General features: G+C 49.1%; 2 protein-coding genes across 3 annotated transcripts in view; both read left to right on the top strand.

Moving 5' to 3' along the window:
• LOC130839970 (RAD52 motif-containing protein 1-like) overlaps positions 1-21,669 on the top strand; it is a 371,059-nt gene that overhangs the window by 40,701 nt on the left and 308,689 nt on the right. The window lies entirely within an intron of this gene.
• Positions 8,849-20,622, top strand: MYL4 (myosin light chain 4). Its single transcript, XM_057714886.1, has 7 exons — positions 8,849-9,033; positions 11,927-11,954; positions 17,002-17,151; positions 18,632-18,805; positions 19,299-19,376; positions 19,945-19,989; positions 20,428-20,622. Exons 1-6 carry the CDS (start codon positions 8,911-8,913, stop codon positions 19,971-19,973), a joined length of 582 nt encoding a protein of 193 aa, XP_057570869.1. The 5' UTR covers positions 8,849-8,910; the 3' UTR covers positions 19,974-19,989; positions 20,428-20,622.

The following is a 21,669-nucleotide window of genomic DNA, read 5'->3' as shown; positions in this document are numbered from 1 at the left end:
TCTTTAGCGTTGAAAGCACATCCCCAAATGCTGACAAGTGCCTGCTTGGAGTCTGAATGCTTCCTCCTTTCTGAGAGCCATCCATACTGTGGGTGCCAGCCCAGCTCCTTCATTGATACCTTCTTGATTCCGTGCTCCCTTGCGGGCCAGGCCTCTTCCGGAGGGGACCCCGGTCAGCGACTCCAGCTCCCACTGTTGCCTTAGAGAGGTGACCTGGATTCTTGTCCCCGGCCTGCCGTGACTCACAGTGTGACCTTGGGCAAGTCACCCCCTTTTCTCTGGGCCTCCAAAGTCCCTTGCAGCTGTCAGGATGTCTGGGAGAATGCAGTTTGGATGACTGTGTGAGGATTCCAACTTGCTCTCTGCTGCTTTTCATTTATAAATCGCTTTGCCAAACACCAGCTGTCCTGCACTCTGCTTTTGGGCCTCAGGCGGACTCTAACCCACCTGTCGATGGGCCCCTCCCAGCGTCCTCCTCCCACAGTTCAGTTCACAAATGCGTCACCAGGCGGCCCTGCCTTGATCTCAGCACGGAAATTAGCTTCAACCACTTAGGCCGACTGTTGAATGACGAGGCCAAGCATATGTTCCACCTGAACTAAAACAGCCGAGGAAACAAAGTTTGAGGAGATGATTTAAGTGCTCTGAGAGCCGCTGCTACCATGGTCCTTGAAGTTTTGATTTTAGACACCTTTCTACTCCTTTTCTGCCTTTACCTTGGGTGCTCTGGGCCTTAATGGTCTCTGAGACTTCAGCTAACTTATTGCTTTTCCCCTCCTTCCTTGATTTATAGCCTTCTTTCATCAATGGTTCATGCAAAGCCTCTCTTTTTAAATTGTTTATTTTTTCCCTTTTATCTCATTACCCTTCCCACCTAAACTTCACTCAACATTACAGTGTTAGACAACAATCAAATATTTTTAATGTGTATTTCTTTTGTTTGTATGTGTTTTTGAATAACAGGTAATGTTTCTAGTATGCATGTATTTTAAGATTTTTAATATATTTTATTCCGCCCAGTGCACCCAAAATGTTATTTCAAGATGTAACCAATAAAAAATTACTAATGAGATATATTACATTCTTTTTTTTTTGATCCTAAGTCTTCAAAATCCAGTGTATGTTTTACTCTCAATTTGCATACTCAGCTTTCAGCAGAAATATTTGATCTGTATTTAGAGTTCATAAAATTCACAGTTGAAAAGTAGATTCATGTACACAAGTTGTTCTGAACATACTGTAAAATTTTCCAATAACTGAGTCAAATACCAAAAAAATTGTTGTGTTTTAATACTTGCATCCAAATTGACAAAATTGCTTCATTTTAGAATCGATTGGACTTTGAAGCAAAAGCATATCAGTTTCAAAGCTATGTCCAAGTTCAGTAAATTTACCAACTCCTGTGTCAATCAGTATTATTAACATGAAACTCAAAGAGATATTGCCCAAATTGAAAAGCGACCCTAAGATTTATTAACACCAACAAAACACTTAAACTTTTCTTATCGTTTTTGCAGCCAGTTTACATAGCACTGTTGATTACAATTAAAATATCCTGTGTATTCAGCTGTAAAAAGGAACAGAATTGGGACATTTGTAGAGAGATGGATGGACCTAGAGATTGTCATACAGAGTGAAGAGAGTCAGAAAGAGAAAAACAAATATCGTACATTAACGCATATATGTGGAATATAGAAAAATGTTACAAATCAGCCGGTTTGCAAGGCAGAAATGGAGATGCAGATGGAGAGAACAAACATATGGACACCAAGTGGCGAAAGGGGAGGGGGGTTTGGGGTGGGATGAATTGGGAAATTGGGATTGCCATATAAACATTAGTAATAAGAAAAAAAATATCAAATTGTACACTTTAAATATATGCAGTTTACTGTATGTCAATTGTAACTCAATGAAAGTTCTTAAAGAAAAAAAAAGAATAAATCTTTAAAAAAAGAAAAAAGAAAATAAAATATCCTGTGTATTTATGTTAGAAAAATGTGTATTGATTTGCATTATAAGTTTCAATTTTAGCATAAATTTTCATACCTGTCTAGCTAAGTCGCAAATAAGCATTTTCTTTCCTTGGAGCTTCAATTTTAGCTTGTTCACATACGATATGATATCAGTGAGATTGTATGTATGTATTTTTTAATTTATAGAAACATTATCGTGGCTTATACCTCATTCAGTTTCTTACTTATCACTGTGTTTCTTCTGTGTATGCAACTAGTCCTTTGCTTCTCACTGCTACACGCTCTTTCATGGTACGTGGTGCATCTTTTTTTTCCTTTTTAACATAAATTTATTTATTTATGTATTTATTTATTGGCTGCATTGGGCCTTTGTTGCTGTGATTGGGCTTTCTCTAGTTGTGGCGAGTGGGGGCTACTCTTGGTTGTGGTGCATGGGCTTCTCATTGTGGTGGCTTCTTTTGTTGCAGAGCACAGGCTCTAGGTGCGTGGGCTTCAGTAGTTGTGGCACAAGGGCTCAGTAGTTGTGGTTCACAGGCTCTAGAGTGCAGGCTCAGTAGTTGTGGTGTACAGGCTTAGTTGCTCTGTGGCATGTGGGATCTTCCCAGACTGGGATCGAACCTGTGTCCCCTGCATTGGCAGGCAGATTCTTAACCACTGTGCCACCAGGGAAGTCCCTGCATGGTGCATCTTACCCAGGCATTCCCAGTGATGGAGACCCAGACTGCTTCCAACTCCTGCTGCCACAAATCATGCTGTCGTGAACATCCTGTTCATGTCCCTTATGAACTCATGTGATTGTCCTTCTAAACCACAAAGCCCTACTACTTCTATCCCCCATATTTCTTAGCTTTTCCATTTCTTTGCCTTTCTTTTTTTTCTTCTGGGAGATATTCTCTCTTTTGTCTTTCAACTCCCTAATATGTTTCCCAGCTGTGCCCATTCCACTACTTTTCCAACCTATTGTGTTATTAATTTTTTATGCCTAACATATTGCTTATTTTATTCAAGTTGTTTTTCTTATTTCAACTATTATACTTTTCTATATGTGATATTTCTGTTTGCTTCTTCTTTATGTTTTCTTGTTCTGGTGTCATATTGCTAATATTTTCCTTTATCTCTTTTAGCATGTTTATCAAGCTGCTTTTAAAAGCTTGGTATATCTGTTGTCATCTTTCTTCTTCCGGCACAATCTGTAACTGGGTGGATGTATCCATCTGAGTTAGTTGTGCTCCTCACCTGTCTTGTTATTTTGCCCATGGGCACGTAGGTTGCTCTGCTCAACAATGTGTACCAGTGCCATTTAGTTCAGGGGGTGAGGGTCAGAGGTGAATGAGCCCCAAGACTGAGAACCGCAGGCACCAAAGCTCCCAAGTCACTCAGACCCAATTTCACAAAATAACTCCTCATGTCAGGGCTTCACCCTTTGCCCCCCCATCCTCCAAGGGAGAAGAAACCTTAGGGGGAAGTACTGCTTAGATTGAAGTTCACCTGCTTTGAGAGTTTAGGGGATGAGGGGAAATAGCTGTCCAAAGTTCTGTTTTTTACCAGCTCCTCACAAGCACAGTTCATCTTCAGTGCCCTGATGTTACCCTTACCAGCACCTGGATCAGTGGTTTGAGTCACGATGGTGATGGTGCATCACTATTTGTTCTAGGACACTGACGGAACAAAAGAGAGATGAGAAACCCAGAGATCCTCTTCTTTTTTAAAAAATTAATTAATTAATTAATTAATTATTTTATTTATTGGCTATGTTGTGTCTTCGTTGCTATGTGCGGGCTTTCTGTAGTTGCAGAGAGCAAGGGCTACTCCTCGTTGAGATGCTCAGGCTTCTCATTGTAGTGGCTTCTCTTGTTATGGTTCACGGGCTCTAGGCACATGGGCTTTGGTAGTTGTGGAACATGGGCTCATTAGTTGTGACTCATGGGCTGTAGAGTGCAGGCTCAGTAGTTGTGGTGCATGGGCTTAGTTGCTCCATGGCATGTGGGATCTTCCTGCACCAGGGATCGAACCCGTGTCCCCTGCATTGGCAGGTGGATTCTTAACCACTGTGCTACTAGGGAAGCCCCCTTCTTCTTTTTTTATCATTCCACAGCCTTGCCTGGCCACCTCCTGCCATAAACCAAAGCCACCCCTCTACCACACACATACCGGTTCAAAACAGGGCCCCCTTCACCCAAGGGTATCTCACAGTTTTCTTCATTTCTTGGTGTTTTCTGTTTATAATTCTTTCACAGTTGACCTTGGGAGGGGGAGTAGCAGTCACACTGGTTCAATTAAGCTTAAGGATTTTGAGAACTTGCTTTGTGTTAGACACTGCTCTAAGCGTGTCACCTTATTAACTCATTTAACCCTCACAATCACCCTGGGAGGTTATATTAGCAGTCCCATTTTAGACATGGGAAAACTGAGATATAAAGAAGTTAACTAGCTTGCCTAATGGACAAATCAATCAGGCCTCTAACCCAGGACTCTAACTCCTTAGTGAGCCCTCTTAACCTCTGCCTTGCGGCAGAGCCCGATTTACCCAGTGCCCTCTATGGGGACAGATAAATGGCCAGGGCGTTGCTCCATGATGTATAGCTTATGAGACACTGGCCAGAAGAGGGGGGTGGTGACAAGAACCAGGCATTAACAGCCAGGCGTGCTGTCAGCAGCATTTGATCCCAGGCAGGGGACTCGAATTCTCAGGGCAGGACACAGGCCCTGTGTGGTTAGAGGTGAAGGGAGGAGGACACATGAGTGTGCGTAAGCCCAGCCCAAACAAGGGCTGATGTCAGTTCTATTCTGTGCGTTTGTCCAAATTTGACATGTGGTGTAAGTTGGTTGGTGTGAAATTCTGTTCTGCGTTTTTGCATCTATTGAGTGTGAGGTCCTTCCAGTGGCAGCACTTGAGTGGCTGGAGCAGCTCTAGCTGGGGACCACTCAAAGCTTCCCCAGAGGCAGTAGTTAGGCTGCCAGTACCTGCTCCCATGCTTGCTTCCTCACACGGCTGCCTCTTCTTTCCTTTGCTCTGATTGGTCAACATGTACTGGAGGGTAACACCCTGCCCTAGGCCCTGTGAAGGGTGCTCTGGGTGGGTGAAACTGGAAGGCGAAAGTCAGTGGCTGTGAAGCAGAATGAGGACCATAAGAAAGGGAAACCTCTGACTCCGGTTCCTGGGGCATCATGGGTTTTAGTAATAACAAGGCTAGTATCAGGTATCTTGCTTCTCGACACATGGCTCTTTCTGGGAAACCACAGCTCCCCCTCTAGTCACTTCTGAAGGGTCCGCTGCTTTTTTAGCTGGGGTTGCTTAAAGAGAATCAGAAACTGATTTGAGGAGCATCTCCTCCCCGACTGAGGTTTCAGGCAGGCAGCCTCCTCGTCTGAGTGTCACTGACAGGCAGGCTGCCTGGCCCCAGGGACCTGCTACATGCTTTCTGAGCCACAAATATTTCACACTGTGGGTACCCAGCCCCCCCCCCATTCCCTTCCACCTCTTTCTCCTTCCTGAACCCACACAAACTTACAATCACATTAGCTACTGCCACCTTACTCGTCCCTCCCTCCTGTGGGCCCCTCTCCTGGCGTTCCTTGCGGGAAGCCTGAAAAACCAGAGCACACCTCTAGCTTCCTCTGCCTACAAAAACAAAGTGAAATTGACAGCTATGATTATTTCCTATGTGCCAGAGATGGTTTGTGGTGGCTAACTAACATTATTTCATACAAATCTCACAACAACTTGAGAAAGAAATGTTTTCTGTTGAGGGTCTTGAGGGTCCTGGGCCCAAGATTTAGAAATGGCAACACCAGGATTCAGACGTGGGCTTGTCTGCCTCTAAAGTCCACACTCTTTTCTGTGTTTTCAGATCCCTCAGCCCCATTCTGCATTCCCATCTTTCTAACCTCAGAGCTCTGTTCCCAAGCAGTCTGGATATCTTACTTCATCTTAGAATTAAAAAAGAAAAAAAAGAAAAAAAAAGAGAGAAAAAGAAGAAAGGAAAAAAAAAGAGAAAAAGAAGAAAGGAAAAAAAAAGTATAGAGAGAGAGATAGAGGAGAAAGGAAAAAAAGAAAGAAAAGAAAGGAAAAGACAAACTTCCAGCTTCCTGTCTTTTGGGAATCATACTTCTTCCTAGAATGATTGGAATCACTTGTTTTTCTATTCAACATCTCATTCACTGGTCATTTTTAAACTTTTAAACCATGGAGCTACTTCTTAGGAAATGTCCGTGGGACCTCCAGTGTATAAAACATACAGGAGTGGTGCTGATTGAAGTGGCAGGGGTGGGGGAGCCCCAAGATCTGGCCTGTCTGCGTCCCTGACAGCCAGAAGCAAGTTAAGGAAGTCTTAGGTGTCTGTTGAACACTTTGAAAGCTCCTGATCATCTCTCACTGTAGAGATAAGGAAGCTGAGGCCCAGAGAGGGGCAGCGGCTGGCAGTCAGGATGAGTCGTGTCCGGCTCTTGCAGTTTCTGGCCTGCAGCTTTCTACAGTGTGGGTGTCTCTGCACTTAGTCCAGGAAGGGGATGCGGGTGGGGGTAGAGAAGGAGGAGAGGCTGAGCTTCCTCTTTCCTCCTTCCTCACCACCAACAACCTGAGCTCCCAGCCCCCTTGGGGAAGGAGGAGTCAGGGAGGGACAGCCGGGGAATACTGAAGCGTGCAAGCAGAGGCACGTGGGAGCAGGTGACAAGGAGTCAGAAGGGAGAGAGAAGGCAGAAGAGGGGAAGGGGGAGGGGAGAAGAGCCAAGGAGCTGCCGTGCCAGCCCAGGACCAGGACTGGCCTAGGATTTGGGTCCCGATCTTGCTCTAGGGTCCCTTTGGGCAAGACCTGGCTCCCTTTCCTGCCTCAGTTTCTTTGAAGGCTTCTCTGCTCGCCGGCGGTGAGAGCACATATAGGGGACAGGAGGGGCAGGGTGGTGCAGGAGCAGCACACACAGGGAGCCGCGAATGTCTCACAGTAGCTCCAAGGTCTCCTGGGCCTTAGATAGCTCACCTGTCAAACCAGATGGGATGAGACAATCTCAAAGGACCCTTTTGGCCCTGAAAGATGGGGAATCTGGAGACCGTGCTTAGGGAACCCAGAGAATGGGCAGATGTGGGCTCCAGGGCACTAGGCGTTATGTGGTCTAACAATCTTGTATTATGGGACAGGAAACTGAACCTAGAAAGACAGTGACCTTTCTGCTTCTCTCAGGTATTTCTCCTCATCTTCTGAATTGTAGAGCCGTAAGATTCAGCTCAAAGCAATTCTGTGCAGTGGATAAGCTTTTTGTTGTTGTTTTTCTGAACATTTTTTTTAACTTTGAACATTTTTTTTTTTACAAAAACAGTACATGCTCGTTTGTAAAAATTTCCATGAATACAGGAAGTGAAAAAAGTAAAACACTGCAAGTTGCCGTCACCTTCTCGTCCTTACCCTCTGAGTCCCCAGGGGTGTCTCCTGTTAGCAGTTTAGCGTGTGTTCATCCTAAGCTTTCTGATGAACCTGCAAACACACACGTGCCCTCCCCCTCTTCCTCCCTGGAATTATAGTGTCAATTATTCAAGCGTAGACTTTAGAATCAGACACACCTAGGTTCTTTTTTTAAAATAAATTTATTTATTTTATTTATGCTGCGTTGGATCCCCATTGCTGTGCATGGGCTTTCTCTAGTGGTGGCGAGCGGGGGCTACTCTTTGTTGCTGTGCGCAGGCTTCTCACTGCAGTGGCTTCTCTTGTTGCAGAGCACAGGCTCTAGGCCCACAGGCTTCAGTAGTTGTGGCGCTTGGGCTTAGTTGCTCCGTGGCATGTGGGATCTTCCTGGAGCAGGGATCAAACCAGTGTCCCCTGCGTTGGCAGGTGGATTCTTAACAACTGTGCCACCAGGGAAGTCCCCACACCTGGGTTCTAATCCCAACTTATAATTAATGAGCTGAGTGGCCTTGTTACTTGACCAATTTTAGTCTCAATCTCTTCATGTGTAAAATGGGAGTAATAATATCTACCTTATAGGATTGTAGTGAAGACTTAATGAAATTTTATTTGAATGGCACTTAACTACCAGTGCCTGAAACATAGTAAGAACTACACACACACACACACACACACACACACACATACACATACACACACACACCCCTCCAGGGGGCGCAGAATGAGTTAGAGGTATAGTATATAAAAACAAGACCCAAGTTTTCTGACCTCCAGTCTCATCGACTTTGATCCAACCTCTCTGCTTCTCACCCTGGCCCCCGGGGCATGTTACATGCTCAATATTTGTTGAAAGAATGATTGAAGTTGGGGGGGTGGACCTAGGGATTTGAGATGTGTGGAGTTCCCAGGGAGCCTGCTCTGGGAGATGGAGGCTTTTACCCTGTGGATTGGGAAGGTGTGGGGACAGTGTGGGTTGGCCAGACCCGCTGTTGCTTCAGGGCTCCAGGCTGGAGAGTTGAACCTCAGGGCAGAGCTGAGGCCCCAGAGTGGCTCTCAGCTTAAAGGATCTTGGCTTCAAAGGAATGTGCAGTGGGCTGCCTCTGCTCAGGAGGGGCTAAAAAAAAGCCTCGCCCTCCCCTGGGCTTTGTGTGAGGGTTATCACTGCTCAAGTCAGCTCATCTCTCTGGCTGGACTCTGGCATTTTTGAGAGGGTCTGTTTCCCTGGCCCCTCTGGGTGTCCACTGATTGGCAGGAAGGGGTCAGCCTGTCCCAGAGGTGGAGGCCACGAGGAGTGTGAGGTGCGGGGGGAGGGGGAGGGGGCTGGTGGCCCCAAACCTGGTGACAATGCACAGTTGTCAGCTGTACCCTGCTGGTGTTTCTTCCTTTTATAGTCAGCAGCAGTTGCTCTTGTGATCACCCAGCCCCTCTGTGGGGGCTGCTGGCCAGGATAAAAGGGGCAGGAGGCAGCCCAGTCTCCTGTCTCATCTCCCGGGCGCTGTATCTCTTGACTCTTCCTCTACGGAAGAGCCCAACAGGACAACATGCCTCCCAAGAAGCCTGAGCCTAAGAAGGAAGTGGCCAAGGCAGCCCCGGCCCCGGCCCCAGCCCCTGCCCCACCTCCTGATCCCCCCAAGGAACTGGCCTTTGACCCCAAGAGTGTAAAGGTGAGTGAGCCTTAGCCCCTGGGATGGGGGTGCGGATGGCGTTCAGGATCCTCTTTGCCCTGGAGCTCAGAGATCTGCTTCATGGAGGCTGGACTCCGGTGAGGGCGGCGGCATCCACGTCCCCGACCACAGTCCCACGGGGCGTGGAGCAAGTGTTGGGGCTGGTGAAGGCTATTTTGGATGGTAGGCTTTTCCCCCAAGAACAGGTTTCTCCTCTGTCTGAGGAAGCCCTGCTCTGTCATCCCAAATTTGCCCAGCAAAGTCGAAAATGGCAGGGAGGTACAACCAACCAACTTCCAAAGTTTTTTTAAGGCACTGTAGGGACCACCAGAGTGAAGTAAAAAAGACTGTGTGACATGGAGAAAAGGCACAGAGTGATAACTTCCAGTGTCACTTAGAGTAGATGATATACATAACGCGGGAGCACGCTCTCTGGGTGCTGGAGTCTGGCAAAGGCTTCACCTGCAAAGACCCTTGCCGTGGGTGGGTGGTATGGGCAGGGAGGCCCTAGAGAAGGTGAGAAGAGCCTGCTTCCCTCTCCTCTTCCCCACCCAGGTGGGGCCCTCCTTCTGTGCCCTTAGCCTGGGGTGCTATATGGAGTGTGCAGTGGCCTGGCCCATCCCAGGCCGAGACCCTCTCTCTAAGCTGGTGTGGGAGCTGGGCCAGCCTCCCTCTGCCACCCCAGCCCTATTCCCTCTCTGCCCCACCCTGCTCCCTTCACACTGAAAGGCTCCTCTCCTTGGAGCTGGTGTAGACCCTGCCTGCTAACTCAGTCATTTCAGGCCTCCCAGCTATCTGGCCCAGCTGCTTTTAAGGAGTGGAACTGAGAGGGGAGGGGCCAAGGAGGAGGGGGTCAGAGGCCTCTGGAGACCGAAGCGGTTTTAAGCCTTGGCCCCAGAATGTAAGCGGTCAAGTGGCTACTGCTATGAAGAGCTATTAATAACAGGCTGGGAGTGGTGGGCCCTTGGGGATATCAGCCGCAGGGTAGGGCTGGGGCTGGGGAGGAATCAGATCAAAACTAGAGCTCAGGACCTGGTTCTGCGACAAAGAGGCAGGGAAACTAGCCCCCAGAGCTCTCACTGGATGGCCCTCCCCGGCCCTTTCAGGATTCTTCCTAACACCCACAGTCCTGGGAGACCCTGCCACTGTGTCCAGAGCCCTGGTGTTGATCTGTGGTAATCCCTACACGGGGTGGAAGTTAAGCAGAACTGGCTTGGCCAAGAGGTGGAGGCAGTTGCCCCATCCCTGGGCTTGGCTATGGGACACTCTGGGGAAACTGAGGCACAGGGTAAGACCTTGAAAGTACCTGAAGATTTTCTAGGTCAAACATCACTCCCTCCATGGGCAAAGCCTGGCAAGAAAAGCTGACTATCTCCCTCTTCAGGAACCTGCATTTCTGATTTGTTCCGATAACTCATTGTTCCCGTGGGACAGCCTAGTCTAGACAAGAGCTGCCTAGTGGTATCAACCGAGTGCCTTCTCTTTGGCCTATCACTTCCCTCCATCCACCCCCCTTCCCCAGTTTCTCGCCTCTGGTTGCAGTTCTCTTTTCCATGTCTGGATCTTCCACTTCTGGGAGTTGTCGAAGTTCCTTTAAAGTGGAGAAAAAAATCAGGTCTGTTTCATGAGGCCCATTTTCCCTATTATTATACTGACCCAGTTCCTTTGCTCAGAAGCTTCTTTGCTCAAAGATAGAGCAAAAGTAAACAAGCCCAGTGTGTGTAGTTATGACTATATATTCTGATGTTATGTTTTTATCCTAATTTCTCTTACACGTTTAATCTTGGGGCTTAAAGCATTGCAAAGTAAGGCAGAACTGCATCATTCCCCAGAGGGTTTATTCAAAGCATCCTTTTCCCCCTTTAGGGGGTGTCTCTCACTTTCTGACCACCCCTCCGCTACACCTTTGTTCCTGGGCACGGCTAGTTCCTTTCCCAACATGATGTAACTCCTCTCCTGCTCTCCTGGCTCATTCCAGCCACCTCTAGGGTCCTCATTGACGGGGTCAGCCTCGGATGGGCACAGAGCAGCAGAATCAGGACTAGGAATGGCGGCACACGAAGAAGATGCTCCAGGGTTGGTTACCGCCACCAGTGGAGAGGGGATGTGAGGGGCTGGTGGTGGCGGTAGATAAGGACCATGAGGTAACAGGCAAGATCCTAAATTAAAATGATGGCTCTCGCCTGTTCGTTGTCATTCATCTTCAGAGCCTTCCACCTTCTGTACTCAGGTTTGAATTTGGGGGCGGCGGAAATCCAAAATTTACCCCTTCTGTCAACAAATGCTTTTTGAGTGCCTACTCTGTGCCAGGCATTTTCTGGCAAATTCCCTGCCCTGCCGAGACCCTGGCTTCAAGGAGCCACGTAGATGTAAAGGCATGACAGGAAAACAGGTAGGAAGCATCCAGGTCCCGCCCAAACTACACTCGCTGCCCCAGGGTGCCTGAGGGGGACTGTGCCGGAGGAGTGGTTGGGATGGAAGGAGTGAGGGAAGGCTTCGTTGAAGGTCAGCATCAAGTAGAAAGGGGAGAGACCGAAGGGGTGAACGGGAGGACTATTTATAGTCACTGGGATGAAATTTACATTCGACCCAAAGCAGTCATGACAGGGAGTTGTGTGGGTTCCAGAGTTACTCAGTTTCTCTTTCTCTTTCCCTCTCGCTTGGAGCCGTCCCTTCACAAGCGGTGCTGAGAGAGCTCCGGAGGCTGGGCATTTGACAGCCTGTCACTTGCGGCCCAGTTGTCAGGAGGCCAGTGTGTGACTCTCAGCCCGTAGTCTCCGTGCCTCCTCATCAGGGCCTGCGGGAGGTGACCCGGCTGCCGCGGAAGCCGCTTCCGCTTCCCTGGGAAGCCCTGCGCAGCCCCAGCCCTCATTCCCTGTGTTCCTCTCCACAGATAGACTTCAGCGCCGACCAGATCGAAGGTGAGCAGCACCCCCCCCCTGCCCCGCCCCATCCTCGCTGCTGCGCTGCCAGGCGGAGGGCCGGCGTCGCCGTGAGAGGGATCGCCACCAGCCCGGTGGTCTCGGTCACCGTGGCCGCCGTCCCCGCCCTCGCCGCCCTCGCCGCCGCCGTCAGCAGCAGCCGCCGCGCAAACCTGTGTCTGAGTTAGGCTACGCAAAGGCGTGACTGGCAAACAGTCACGCAAAAGAGCACGTGCAGGGCGCTCTCTGGCGGCCTGGTGGTTAGGATTCCAGGCTTTCCCTGCTGTGGCCCAGGTTCAGTCTCTGCCTGGTCGGGGAACCGAGATCCCACAAGCCACCCAGGGTGATCAACCCCTCCCCCCCGCAAAACAAACAAACCAACATCAAAATAGCAAGTATAGGTTTGCCCTTTGCTGACTTATTACTTAAGCACTTTACACGGATTAACTTATTCTCACCACAACTCTGTGAGGTAGGGACTGTCACCACCCCACTTTACAGGTGATAAAACTGAGGCACGGAGAGGTTTAGTGGCTTGCACAGTCTCACCCAGGCAGTTGGTGGAGGAGCCGGGATTCCAACTCGGGCAATCTGATTCCAGACGTGAGTTCTGAACAATCTGCCAGGCTGCCCAGAGCATAATAGATGCCCGGCAAAAATGCTTTTTTTTCTCCACCTCAAAATCTCCTATCCAAGATATTTAGAAGCCCTCATTTCTGTCCCTGTTATTGGAAAGCCCTCCTTAGGTCACCAGCTCCCTCCCCCCACATCCTGAAGTCTGCCCAGACGCTTAGTCCCTAACGGCAGCGGGACCAGCGGTGACTTGGGGGTTCCCTAGTCCACCTGTAATCTCCAGCAGCCCTTCTTCATCTTTGATGAAGACAGTTGGTTTTCTCAATTTGATATAATTATTATGAAGTGTAGCTTTAAGACAGTTCTTGAGATCTCCCACCCTCCAACATGATTGTTCCCCTCAGCCCTTCTGTAGGAGTCTGGTGCTTTGAGAATGAACGATTTCATCACGTGATACCTGCTTTACAACTGGGACTTACCCTCATTGCAACTTAGCCCTTTGTTTCCCTCACCAAATGCCTCCTGGACATAAAATCATAGGAACTGGAAGCGACATTGAGCGGTCACTTGCATCCAACCCCTTGATTTTATGCACAGACCATATTTAACAAATTAAACTAATCCATGTACATGGTAAAAAAAAAAATCATATACTACTGAAAAATAAAAAATGAAAATTAAAAACATATTCCCCTGCTTTCCTCTCGTGCTGATCCCCTCTCTCCCAAAAAATCATTGTTCATTGGTCTATGTAGCCATTATATACAAAAATATATAATGTTATACCAGTATGTATGTGTAAAGTTTACACAGATTGAGTCATGTGGTAAATATGGCCCTGAATCTCTTCTTTAATATATATTTGGGTTTAACAATATACAACATAGCATATGTTATTTAACAATATATTTAGCTATCTTTTTATAGTTAACACAAACAGTTTTACCTCATCCTTTTAAATAATTGTATAAATTCTCTCACATGGAGGTACCTTTTAATCCAATCAGGCCCACATTGATAGACCTTCAGGTTGTTTCCAGTTGGCAGAAATTGTCATGCTTTCCCAGGGGACTTTCCTAGCAAGGAGTCAAAGGATATGCGCATTTTACTTTTTATTTATTTTTTTGGCTGCGTTGGGTCTTTGCTGCTGCTCTCAGGCTTTCTCTAGTTGCGGTGAGCAGGGGCTACTCTTTGTTGCGCTGCCTTGCTTCTCATTGTGGTGGCTTCTCTTGTTGCAGAGCATGGGCTCTAGGCATGCAGGCTTCAGTAGTTGTGGCTCACAGGCTCTAGAGCGCAGGCCCAGTAGTTGTGGCACACGGGCTTAGTTGCTCCACGGCATGTGGGATCTTCCCAGACCAGGGATCAAACCTGTGTCCCCTGCATTGGCAGGCGGATTCTTAGCTACTGCACCACCAGGGAAGTCCCAAGATATGTGCGTTTTAAATTGTAATAGTTATTGCCAAGTTTCCCTCCAAAAAAAGTGATGCCAGTTACCCACAAATAGGGCATGAGAGCTGGCAGATGAATTATGCATTTTGAAACTAGTGAACTGAACTTGGTTCCATTTTTGCAATACCCTGTGGATACTCACTTTCCATCAATAGTTTGGAGTGCTGTGAAATTCTTCAAATAAAATTTAATGCATTTTAGTTAAATAGATACTCAGTGTATACACAAACAGTGGTACCCACGAGGACTAGGAAATCAACCAACGATCAAAAATTTTCATTTCCCAAATGGGAATCCTGGTCAAAGCCAGCTGAGACAGCTGTCTGCCTCTCTTCTCCATGAAGATTTTCAGGGCTAAGGCCTAACTCATGTTAGCCTTTCACACCTCTGACTTTGAAGGCAATGTTCCTTGGGTTGGATTAGAATGGTTTCTGCCTTTACTTTTACCCGTATCTCTGCATTTGCTCTTTGGTGAAACTGAAGATGGTTTTCTCCTGTTTTGCTGAAAAGAACATTACTTGGAGCCAGGAGACTTTGATATTAGCCCTAAATCTGCCACTATTGGCCATGAGACTTGGGGCAAGTCACTTCTTTAAACCTGAATTTTCTTCTCTGCAAAGTGAGGGTATTTGGTTCTTTTCAATTTAGAAATTCTGTGACACTACTCAGCATCTTCTAGATACCCTCTATCTATTTGAAATAGTTATCAAATCCCTTCCTAGCTTTATGATCTCCAGGTGATATGGCCCCAATTTCTTTCTTTCTTTTCTTTTTTTTTTTTATAAATTTATTTATTTATTTATTGGCTGTGTTGGGTCTTCATTGCTGCATGTGGGCTTTCTCTAGTTGTGGAGAGCAGGGGCTACTCTGTTGTGGTGCACAGGCTCCTCATTGCCGTCGCTTCTCTTGTTGCAGAGCATGGGCTCTAGGTGCGTGGGCTTCAGTAGTTGCAGCACATGGGCTCAATAGTTGTGGCGCATGGGCTTAGTTGTTCTGCGGTGGGATCTTCCTGGAGCAGGGATCGAACCTGTGTCCCCTGCATTGTCAGGCAGATTCTCAACCACTGCGCCACCTAGGAAGCCCTGGCCCCAATTTCTTTTATGCTTTTTTTTTCCTCATAGGAACCAGTTTCTTTTCCTTTTTTTAAAAAAGTATTTATTTATTTATTAGGCTGCATTGAATTTATTGGGTCTTTGTTGCTGCACGTGGAGCTTTCTCTAATTGTGGCAAGTGGGGGCTGCTCTTCATTGCTGTGTGTGGGCTTCTCATTGTGGTGGCTTCTCTTGTTGCGGAGCACTGGCTCTAGGTACAAGAGCTTCAGTAGTTGTGGCACACAGGCTCAGCAGTTGTGGCGCAGGAGCTTATTTGCTCAGAGGCATGTGGGATCTTCCCGGAACAGGGATCGAACCCATGACTCCTGCATTGGCAGGCTGATTCTTAACCACTGAGCCACCAGGGAAATCCCCGGTGCTATTCCTTCTGACAGAGGAGGAATGCGAGGTTCAGTGAGCTTATGTGACTTGACCAAGATCACACACTTAAGTGGTAAAATTGGAATTAAACTCAGTAAGAGATTACTAACAGCATTGTTAGAGAATTTACTCTAGATGTTTTACATCCATTACTGCATTTTATTTGAATGTAATTTAAGGACCCTGTGAAGTAGGTGCCATTTACAGAAGAGAAGATGTTTATAGAGGTTAAATATATATTTATTTGCTCAAGGTCACACACCTACTAAGCGATGGAAACAGAACTTGAACTCAATTGTTTAGTAATTTGAAAGACATACGGTTTTATATCTTTGAGATTCATACAAAGCCTAATGAAGAGTTGCAGGTAAATGTCTGGGGGAACCTGCTTTGATATGTGGAATGATTTGTAAATAATCCATATGCAGCCTCTAAGGAAATTAAGTATTTCTAAAGTGCTTAGAGAGGATTAAAAGCAGATTTATTCCTAAGTAGTTCACATGTTCTTCTCAGGTTTATATTGTTAATCTGCTTAATAAACCGTTTCTTTGCAGGTAGCATAAGGTAACTTCAATGCCTACCCAGTCCAAGTTATCCCCAGTAATTAGTTGGTTGAATCCAAGTTGCTGAGGAATTAAGGTTCTTTGCAAAGGGCCCAGGAGTGCCTTCATTCAGCCTTGCCCCTTGGACACCTGCCCTGGTACCTTCTTGGAGTCTGGCTCCAGAGCTAGGAAATGTAATAATAACCACTGTCACTTGATTCCCTTAACCACGTGCCAGACACCATGCTTGGAGTGCTTTGTACTCCTCCCAGCAGCCCACACAGTGGACACTGTATCCTCACTCTGAGCTAAGAAACGGAGGGTCCACGGAAGTTAGAGTTTGTGTGAGGCCACCTGCGGGTCAGTGGTAGAGCCGGGGTGGGCTGTTTCCAGCAGGTCACCTTGTCCAGCCTGGGAGCTCCCTTTCAGCTGGAGCAGGCAGTACTGATATTCGCTGACTTTTGAACGAGTCTGATCACTTTGCTAAGTGCCTCCACACACTGCTGCCTCCTTTGACACTCACAGTCACTGGGACGGGAGGGTGGGGTGGAGCCCTATTCCCTTGTGTGCGCAAGGAAACTGAGACCCAGCTCGGCTTATTCTGCGCCGCTTGGCAGAGCCAAGAGGAGAACCCAGGAATCCTGACTCCTGAGCCAGTGCTCTTCTCACTTCCCTGCCTTTTTCAACAGTTGGGCACCTTACCTGCAGAGGGAAGTGGGTGGATGGGAGGCATGGAGGCAGGAGACTTCAAATGATGTGACAGGTCATTGATGGAAGAGATCCCAGGCCCAGCGCTGAAACAGGTCGTGGCGGCTCCAGGATGCCTCTTTAGTTGTCAGAAGATGGGGTAGAGGTGGGATCCAGGGAGGGGCTGGGATGATGGCCGGAGGGAAATATTGAAATAGTTTATCAACCACACTGACCTGCTCTTTAGCTCGGGTGGAGGCTGATCAGCCCCCAGCCCCCGCCTTCACTTGGCCTGGAGGGATGCAGCCAGCTTTTTCTCTGCAGAGTTCAAAGAGGCCTTTTCGTTATTTGACCGGACCCCGACTGGAGAGCTGAAGATCACCTACGGGCAGTGCGGGGATGTGCTGCGGGCCCTGGGCCAGAACCCCACCAACGCCGAGGTGCTGCGCGTCCTGGGCAAGCCCAAGCCAGAAGGTCAGCATGGGCCTTGCCGTGGCTCCCTGCCACCCGGAGGCTCTCTCCCTTCAAGACCAACCTGCCCTCCCCAGGATACCCTCCTCCCATTGCTAGAATTACCTGGAGGTGCCTGGCACTTAGTTGATCCTCAAACGGTGTGACTTGATCTTATTCTTGTTTTCCCCATGAGGGCGAGAGCTCCTGGGGAGCAGAAGTGACATTCTTCCACTTCAGTGTCATCCTCTGACACCCAGGGTGCCAGGGACACAGGGCAGGGAGGCTTGGAGGGAACCTGATAACTGACCCCCCCCCCCCAGCATATCATGGTCAAGGTGTCACAGCACTGAGATGTCCTGTGACCGCTGTGAGTTGTATCATGAATAATTTGTTTCTAATAATGGTTAGAGCATCGAGGATTGCAAACAATTCATTTAATATAAATTAGAGCAGACTCAAGATTAGCTCTATAATGATACTTCTTTCACTTGTTTGCATTTGATGGGTTTTGGTGAATGAGAGTTTAGAAAGTGGTGCAAATGGTCCCATTTGTGAATGTCATCTGTCACTGTGGCAGTCAAGTTAACAGCTGCCCTAACACACGTGTCCTTCTGAGAGGATGGGGCTGGGCAGACCTGGGCGGGAGCCCCCGGCCAGGGTGGGCCGTCTCTGGAGGCTTCCTGGGCCCTGTGTTGGTCCCTCCCCTCTTCCTTGGTTCTGGACCCTTCCCCTCCTGCTTTTGCTGGTAAAGACACCAATGGGGGGGGGGGGGCGGGTGAAGGATGTGGGCCAGAAAGAGCCAGAGGACCAGGAGCCTGCCTGTGTCAGTAGGGCTTCTCAGAGGTCAAAAGATACCTGGGCACTTCCACTGTGGGAGATTCCTGGGTTATAAAAGAAAGCAAGGCCAATATTTGGGGTATTTAAAAATGGTTTACCTCTACTAAATTAAAGCTTTTAACACACGACAATGTGGGAGAAGGGTGCTAGTCACACATTTATAAAAATTATTGATTCTCAGTGGCTCCAGGCAGTGCGGTCTAGTGATGGGACCCAAATTTGGAGTTATGCAAAATCTTCTTTTTTGCAGTTTTGTCAGTTTACCCTTGTGGCTGTGAGTCGTCACATGTCAAGCGCCTAAGTTGTGAATGTGAGGCCTGGGCTGTGCGGCCCCTGGGGCTGCTCAGATCCTGCTGCTGCCACCTCAGCTCCCTGCCCCGCTGGCCGCTGGAGCTCAGAGGTCTGGGTGGAGCCCTGGTCCCTCTTCCCTCCTGCCCTAGTCCTTTCCCTGAGAAGAGTGCTCAGAGCCAGCTCCTGCCTGGCTCCGGGGGCTCTGTGCCCTCCAGGATCGCTGACTGGGTGCCCCACCCAGAAGCAGCGGCGGTTGAGCTCCGGGCGCTGCCAGGGACGGGCTAGCCTGGCAGAACCGGGTGAGACCCCTCCTGACCCTCTGCTCCCTTGAGCTCACGTCGAATTTCCTTTCCTTCCCTGTCCCTGCTGGAAGAGATGAATGCCAAAATGCTGGACTTCGAGACGTTCCTGCCCATCCTGCAGCACATCTCCCGCAACAAGGAGCAGGGCACCTACGAGGACTTCGTGGAGGGGCTGCGCGTGTTCGATAAGGAGAGCAATGGCACAGTCATGGGCGCGGAGCTTCGCCATGTTCTCGCCACCCTGGGTACACCAGCTGGGCAGAGGCGGAGCCCAAGGGGGAGGAACGGAGGCGTGGGAAGCGCCCAGGTGGCACATGCTGGGGAGACATGGGGGTCCCTGCGTCCTGAGGATCACACTCTGATCCAGACCCGTCTCCCTTTCCCGACTGGGTTTGCTCGGCAGGGTTGGAAGGAGAGGAGAGCAGGCTGGCAGGGCAGGGGTGAGGCCTGAGGGTCTCAGGTCTCAGGCATCCAGGTCTCCAGTCCTCGTCTTTGCCTCCGTCACTGGGGCCCGGGTCTGCTCACCCAATGATGGCTGTAGGCAGAGGGAGAGACTTCAGGGACTAGGAAGGGACTCAAGACCCTTGGCTCCACCCTCCAAAGCCTTTGGGGGAGGTTTGGTATGACCACTTCCTAGATCCAGGAAGTCTTGGGCCATCAGACTCAAGGGGGTGCTTGGGTTTGGCCTTTCCCTCCTTTGCCCATCTGTAATTAAGTGCCCACCGTCTCCCACCCCAGGAGAGAAGATGACTGAGGCTGAAGTGGAGCAGCTGTTAGCAGGGCAGGAGGATGCCAATGGCTGCATCAATTACGAAGGTATCAGCTCATGCCACACTTCCTGGGCACCCAGGGATGGGGAGGTGGGCACAGTTTGGGCTGGGCAGGGCTGCAGAGCAGAAAAGATGCAGAAGCTAGAGAACACGTGCACCCCATGGGCTTTGGTGAGCTCCCAGTGGATACTGTTCTTTTCCATCCTGGGAGTGAATATCATGGTGTAATGGAAGGGGCGTGAATTTTGGAGATAGCTCTGTGATATACCAGCTGTGTGACCTTGAGCAAGTCACTTACCTTCTCTGAGCCTTGGTTTTCTCATTCAAGCAGTGGGGTGATGTTGGCCCCTTTCCCAAAGTTGTGGGGATTGACAGAGATAATGTAGCTCATTTCATCTATGTCAAGTATCAGCACAGAGAGTGGACATAGAGCAGCGGTTACGTCTCTTCCTTTCTTCCAGTTTCTCCCCATCAACCCCAAACAGGAGAAAGAATCAAAATCTGGAGAAAGGGTAGTGGGAAGGTTTGAGGTCAGGCAATGTAGAGCAGGGAGAAGAGGTTTAAGGGGCTGAGAGGGGCCAAGTGCAGCGGCTGATTTCCATCTTCTTTCCCAGCCTTTGTCAAGCACATCATGTCTGGGTGAAGCAGACTCCTCCAGGGTGAGTGCAGCCTCGCCTGGGGCCCCATGGGGGCACTGCAGGTGGGGTGGAGAGCAGCCTGGCCCTGCCCAGCAGTCCCCTGCACTCCTAGTGCTCCTGTCACCTCCTGCCCTGCCCCCTGCCCTCCCTGGTCTTTGCACCTGATCCTGACCTTCATCAGTCACATCCTCCTGCCTCTTCTGGGGTCTCTTAAGGCAAGACCATTCCCGCAGGTGGGGCCTCCTGTACAGGCTCCTGCGGGTGAAGGGCCAGTTCCCGGTGGAAGAGAACATCCTGGGCCTGTGCTCTTGACCCTGTTCCTCTTCACTCCCTTCCCTGAGCAGCTCCCCCACCCCCACCCCCCAGCTTGATACCGTCCTGGCGGGGGTGGGGTCTGTGATCAGGGGCTGGGGTATGGAGGGTTAGGTAGAGACCATTCCATCTAGCGCTTTCTTTCAGGTGCCTGGCCCTTGGCCTCAGCCCAGGTGAGTTAACAAGAGGCCCAGGATGACTGAGCTGCAGCTGGAGTCCTGGACTTTCCAATGCACCACAGCCCCAAGGACCTCATGGGCCCACAGCCCTCCCCGTAAATAAACAGCTCCGGCAAGGCTGGGCCAGAGTTCCCTGATTCCAACCAGTCTCTGAGTTGTTTTTCAGAACGAATTAGTTAGCTGAGTTGGGTTTTTGTGAGTGCGTGTGATAATGTCACCTGGGGCCTCATGCATATTCTTCAGAGCAACAAGCAGTATCTGGGAGCTGGGGGAAAGGGCCAGAGCCCAGGGATCTAGAAACATGAGGGCCAGACCATGAGCAGAGAGCTCGGGAAGGGTCTGCAGTGTGAGGAGCTGTAATCAGGAGGAATTTCATTTCCTTCCAAGGCTCACTCTCCACCTTAGGTCCCATCCAGGTGACCAGCAGGAAGAGGGGTCCCCTGAGCTGGGCGATACCAGGGACTCCTCAAATGGTCCTTGCTTCTTCTCCTTCTTTTGTAAAGTACACATAATATAAAATTTTCCATCTTAACCATTTTGGGTCATGTGGTGTTAAGTATATTCACATTGTTGTGTAACCAACCTCCAGAACTTTTTCATCTTATGAAACTGAAACTACATCCATTAAACAATAAATCCCCATTTCCCCTTCTTCCCACTTCCTGGAAACCACCACTCTACTTGCTGTCTCTGTGCATTTGACTACTCTAGGTAGCTCATATAAGTGGAACCTTACGGTATTTGTCTTTTTGTGACTGGCTTATTCCACTTTGCATAGCGTCTTCAAGGTTCACATGTGTTGTAGCACGTGTCAGAATTCCCTTCCTTTTTAAGGAGGAATGGTATTCCACTGCATGTGTGCAGGTACCACATTTTGTTTATGGTCCTTGAATCCTTTTTTTTTTTTTTGGCTGCACCACAGGGCCTGTGGGATCCTAGTTCCCCAACCAGCGATTGAACCCATGTCCCCTGCATTGGAAGCTCGAAGTCTTAACCACTGGACCACCAGGGGAGTCCCAGTCCTTGTATTTTGATGTGGGCCCTTTCGGTGTCTCTTCCCTTGAGAACAAAGCCCCTGGTGCCTAATTCAGCCCTGCTTGTTCTGGGCATCTCACTGACTCCCTGCTGAAACCCAGGACTCCATACCCAGGACTCTGTGTCAGAGAAAGTGGCAGGGCTTCAGAGGGAGCACAGACCTCAGGCCGGGAGG

The sequence above is a fragment of the Hippopotamus amphibius genome, chromosome 17 (assembly GCF_030028045.1).
Source record: "Hippopotamus amphibius kiboko isolate mHipAmp2 chromosome 17, mHipAmp2.hap2, whole genome shotgun sequence".
NCBI lineage: Eukaryota > Metazoa > Chordata > Mammalia > Artiodactyla > Hippopotamidae > Hippopotamus > Hippopotamus amphibius.
This window is presented reverse-complemented; position numbering and strand designations above follow the sequence as displayed.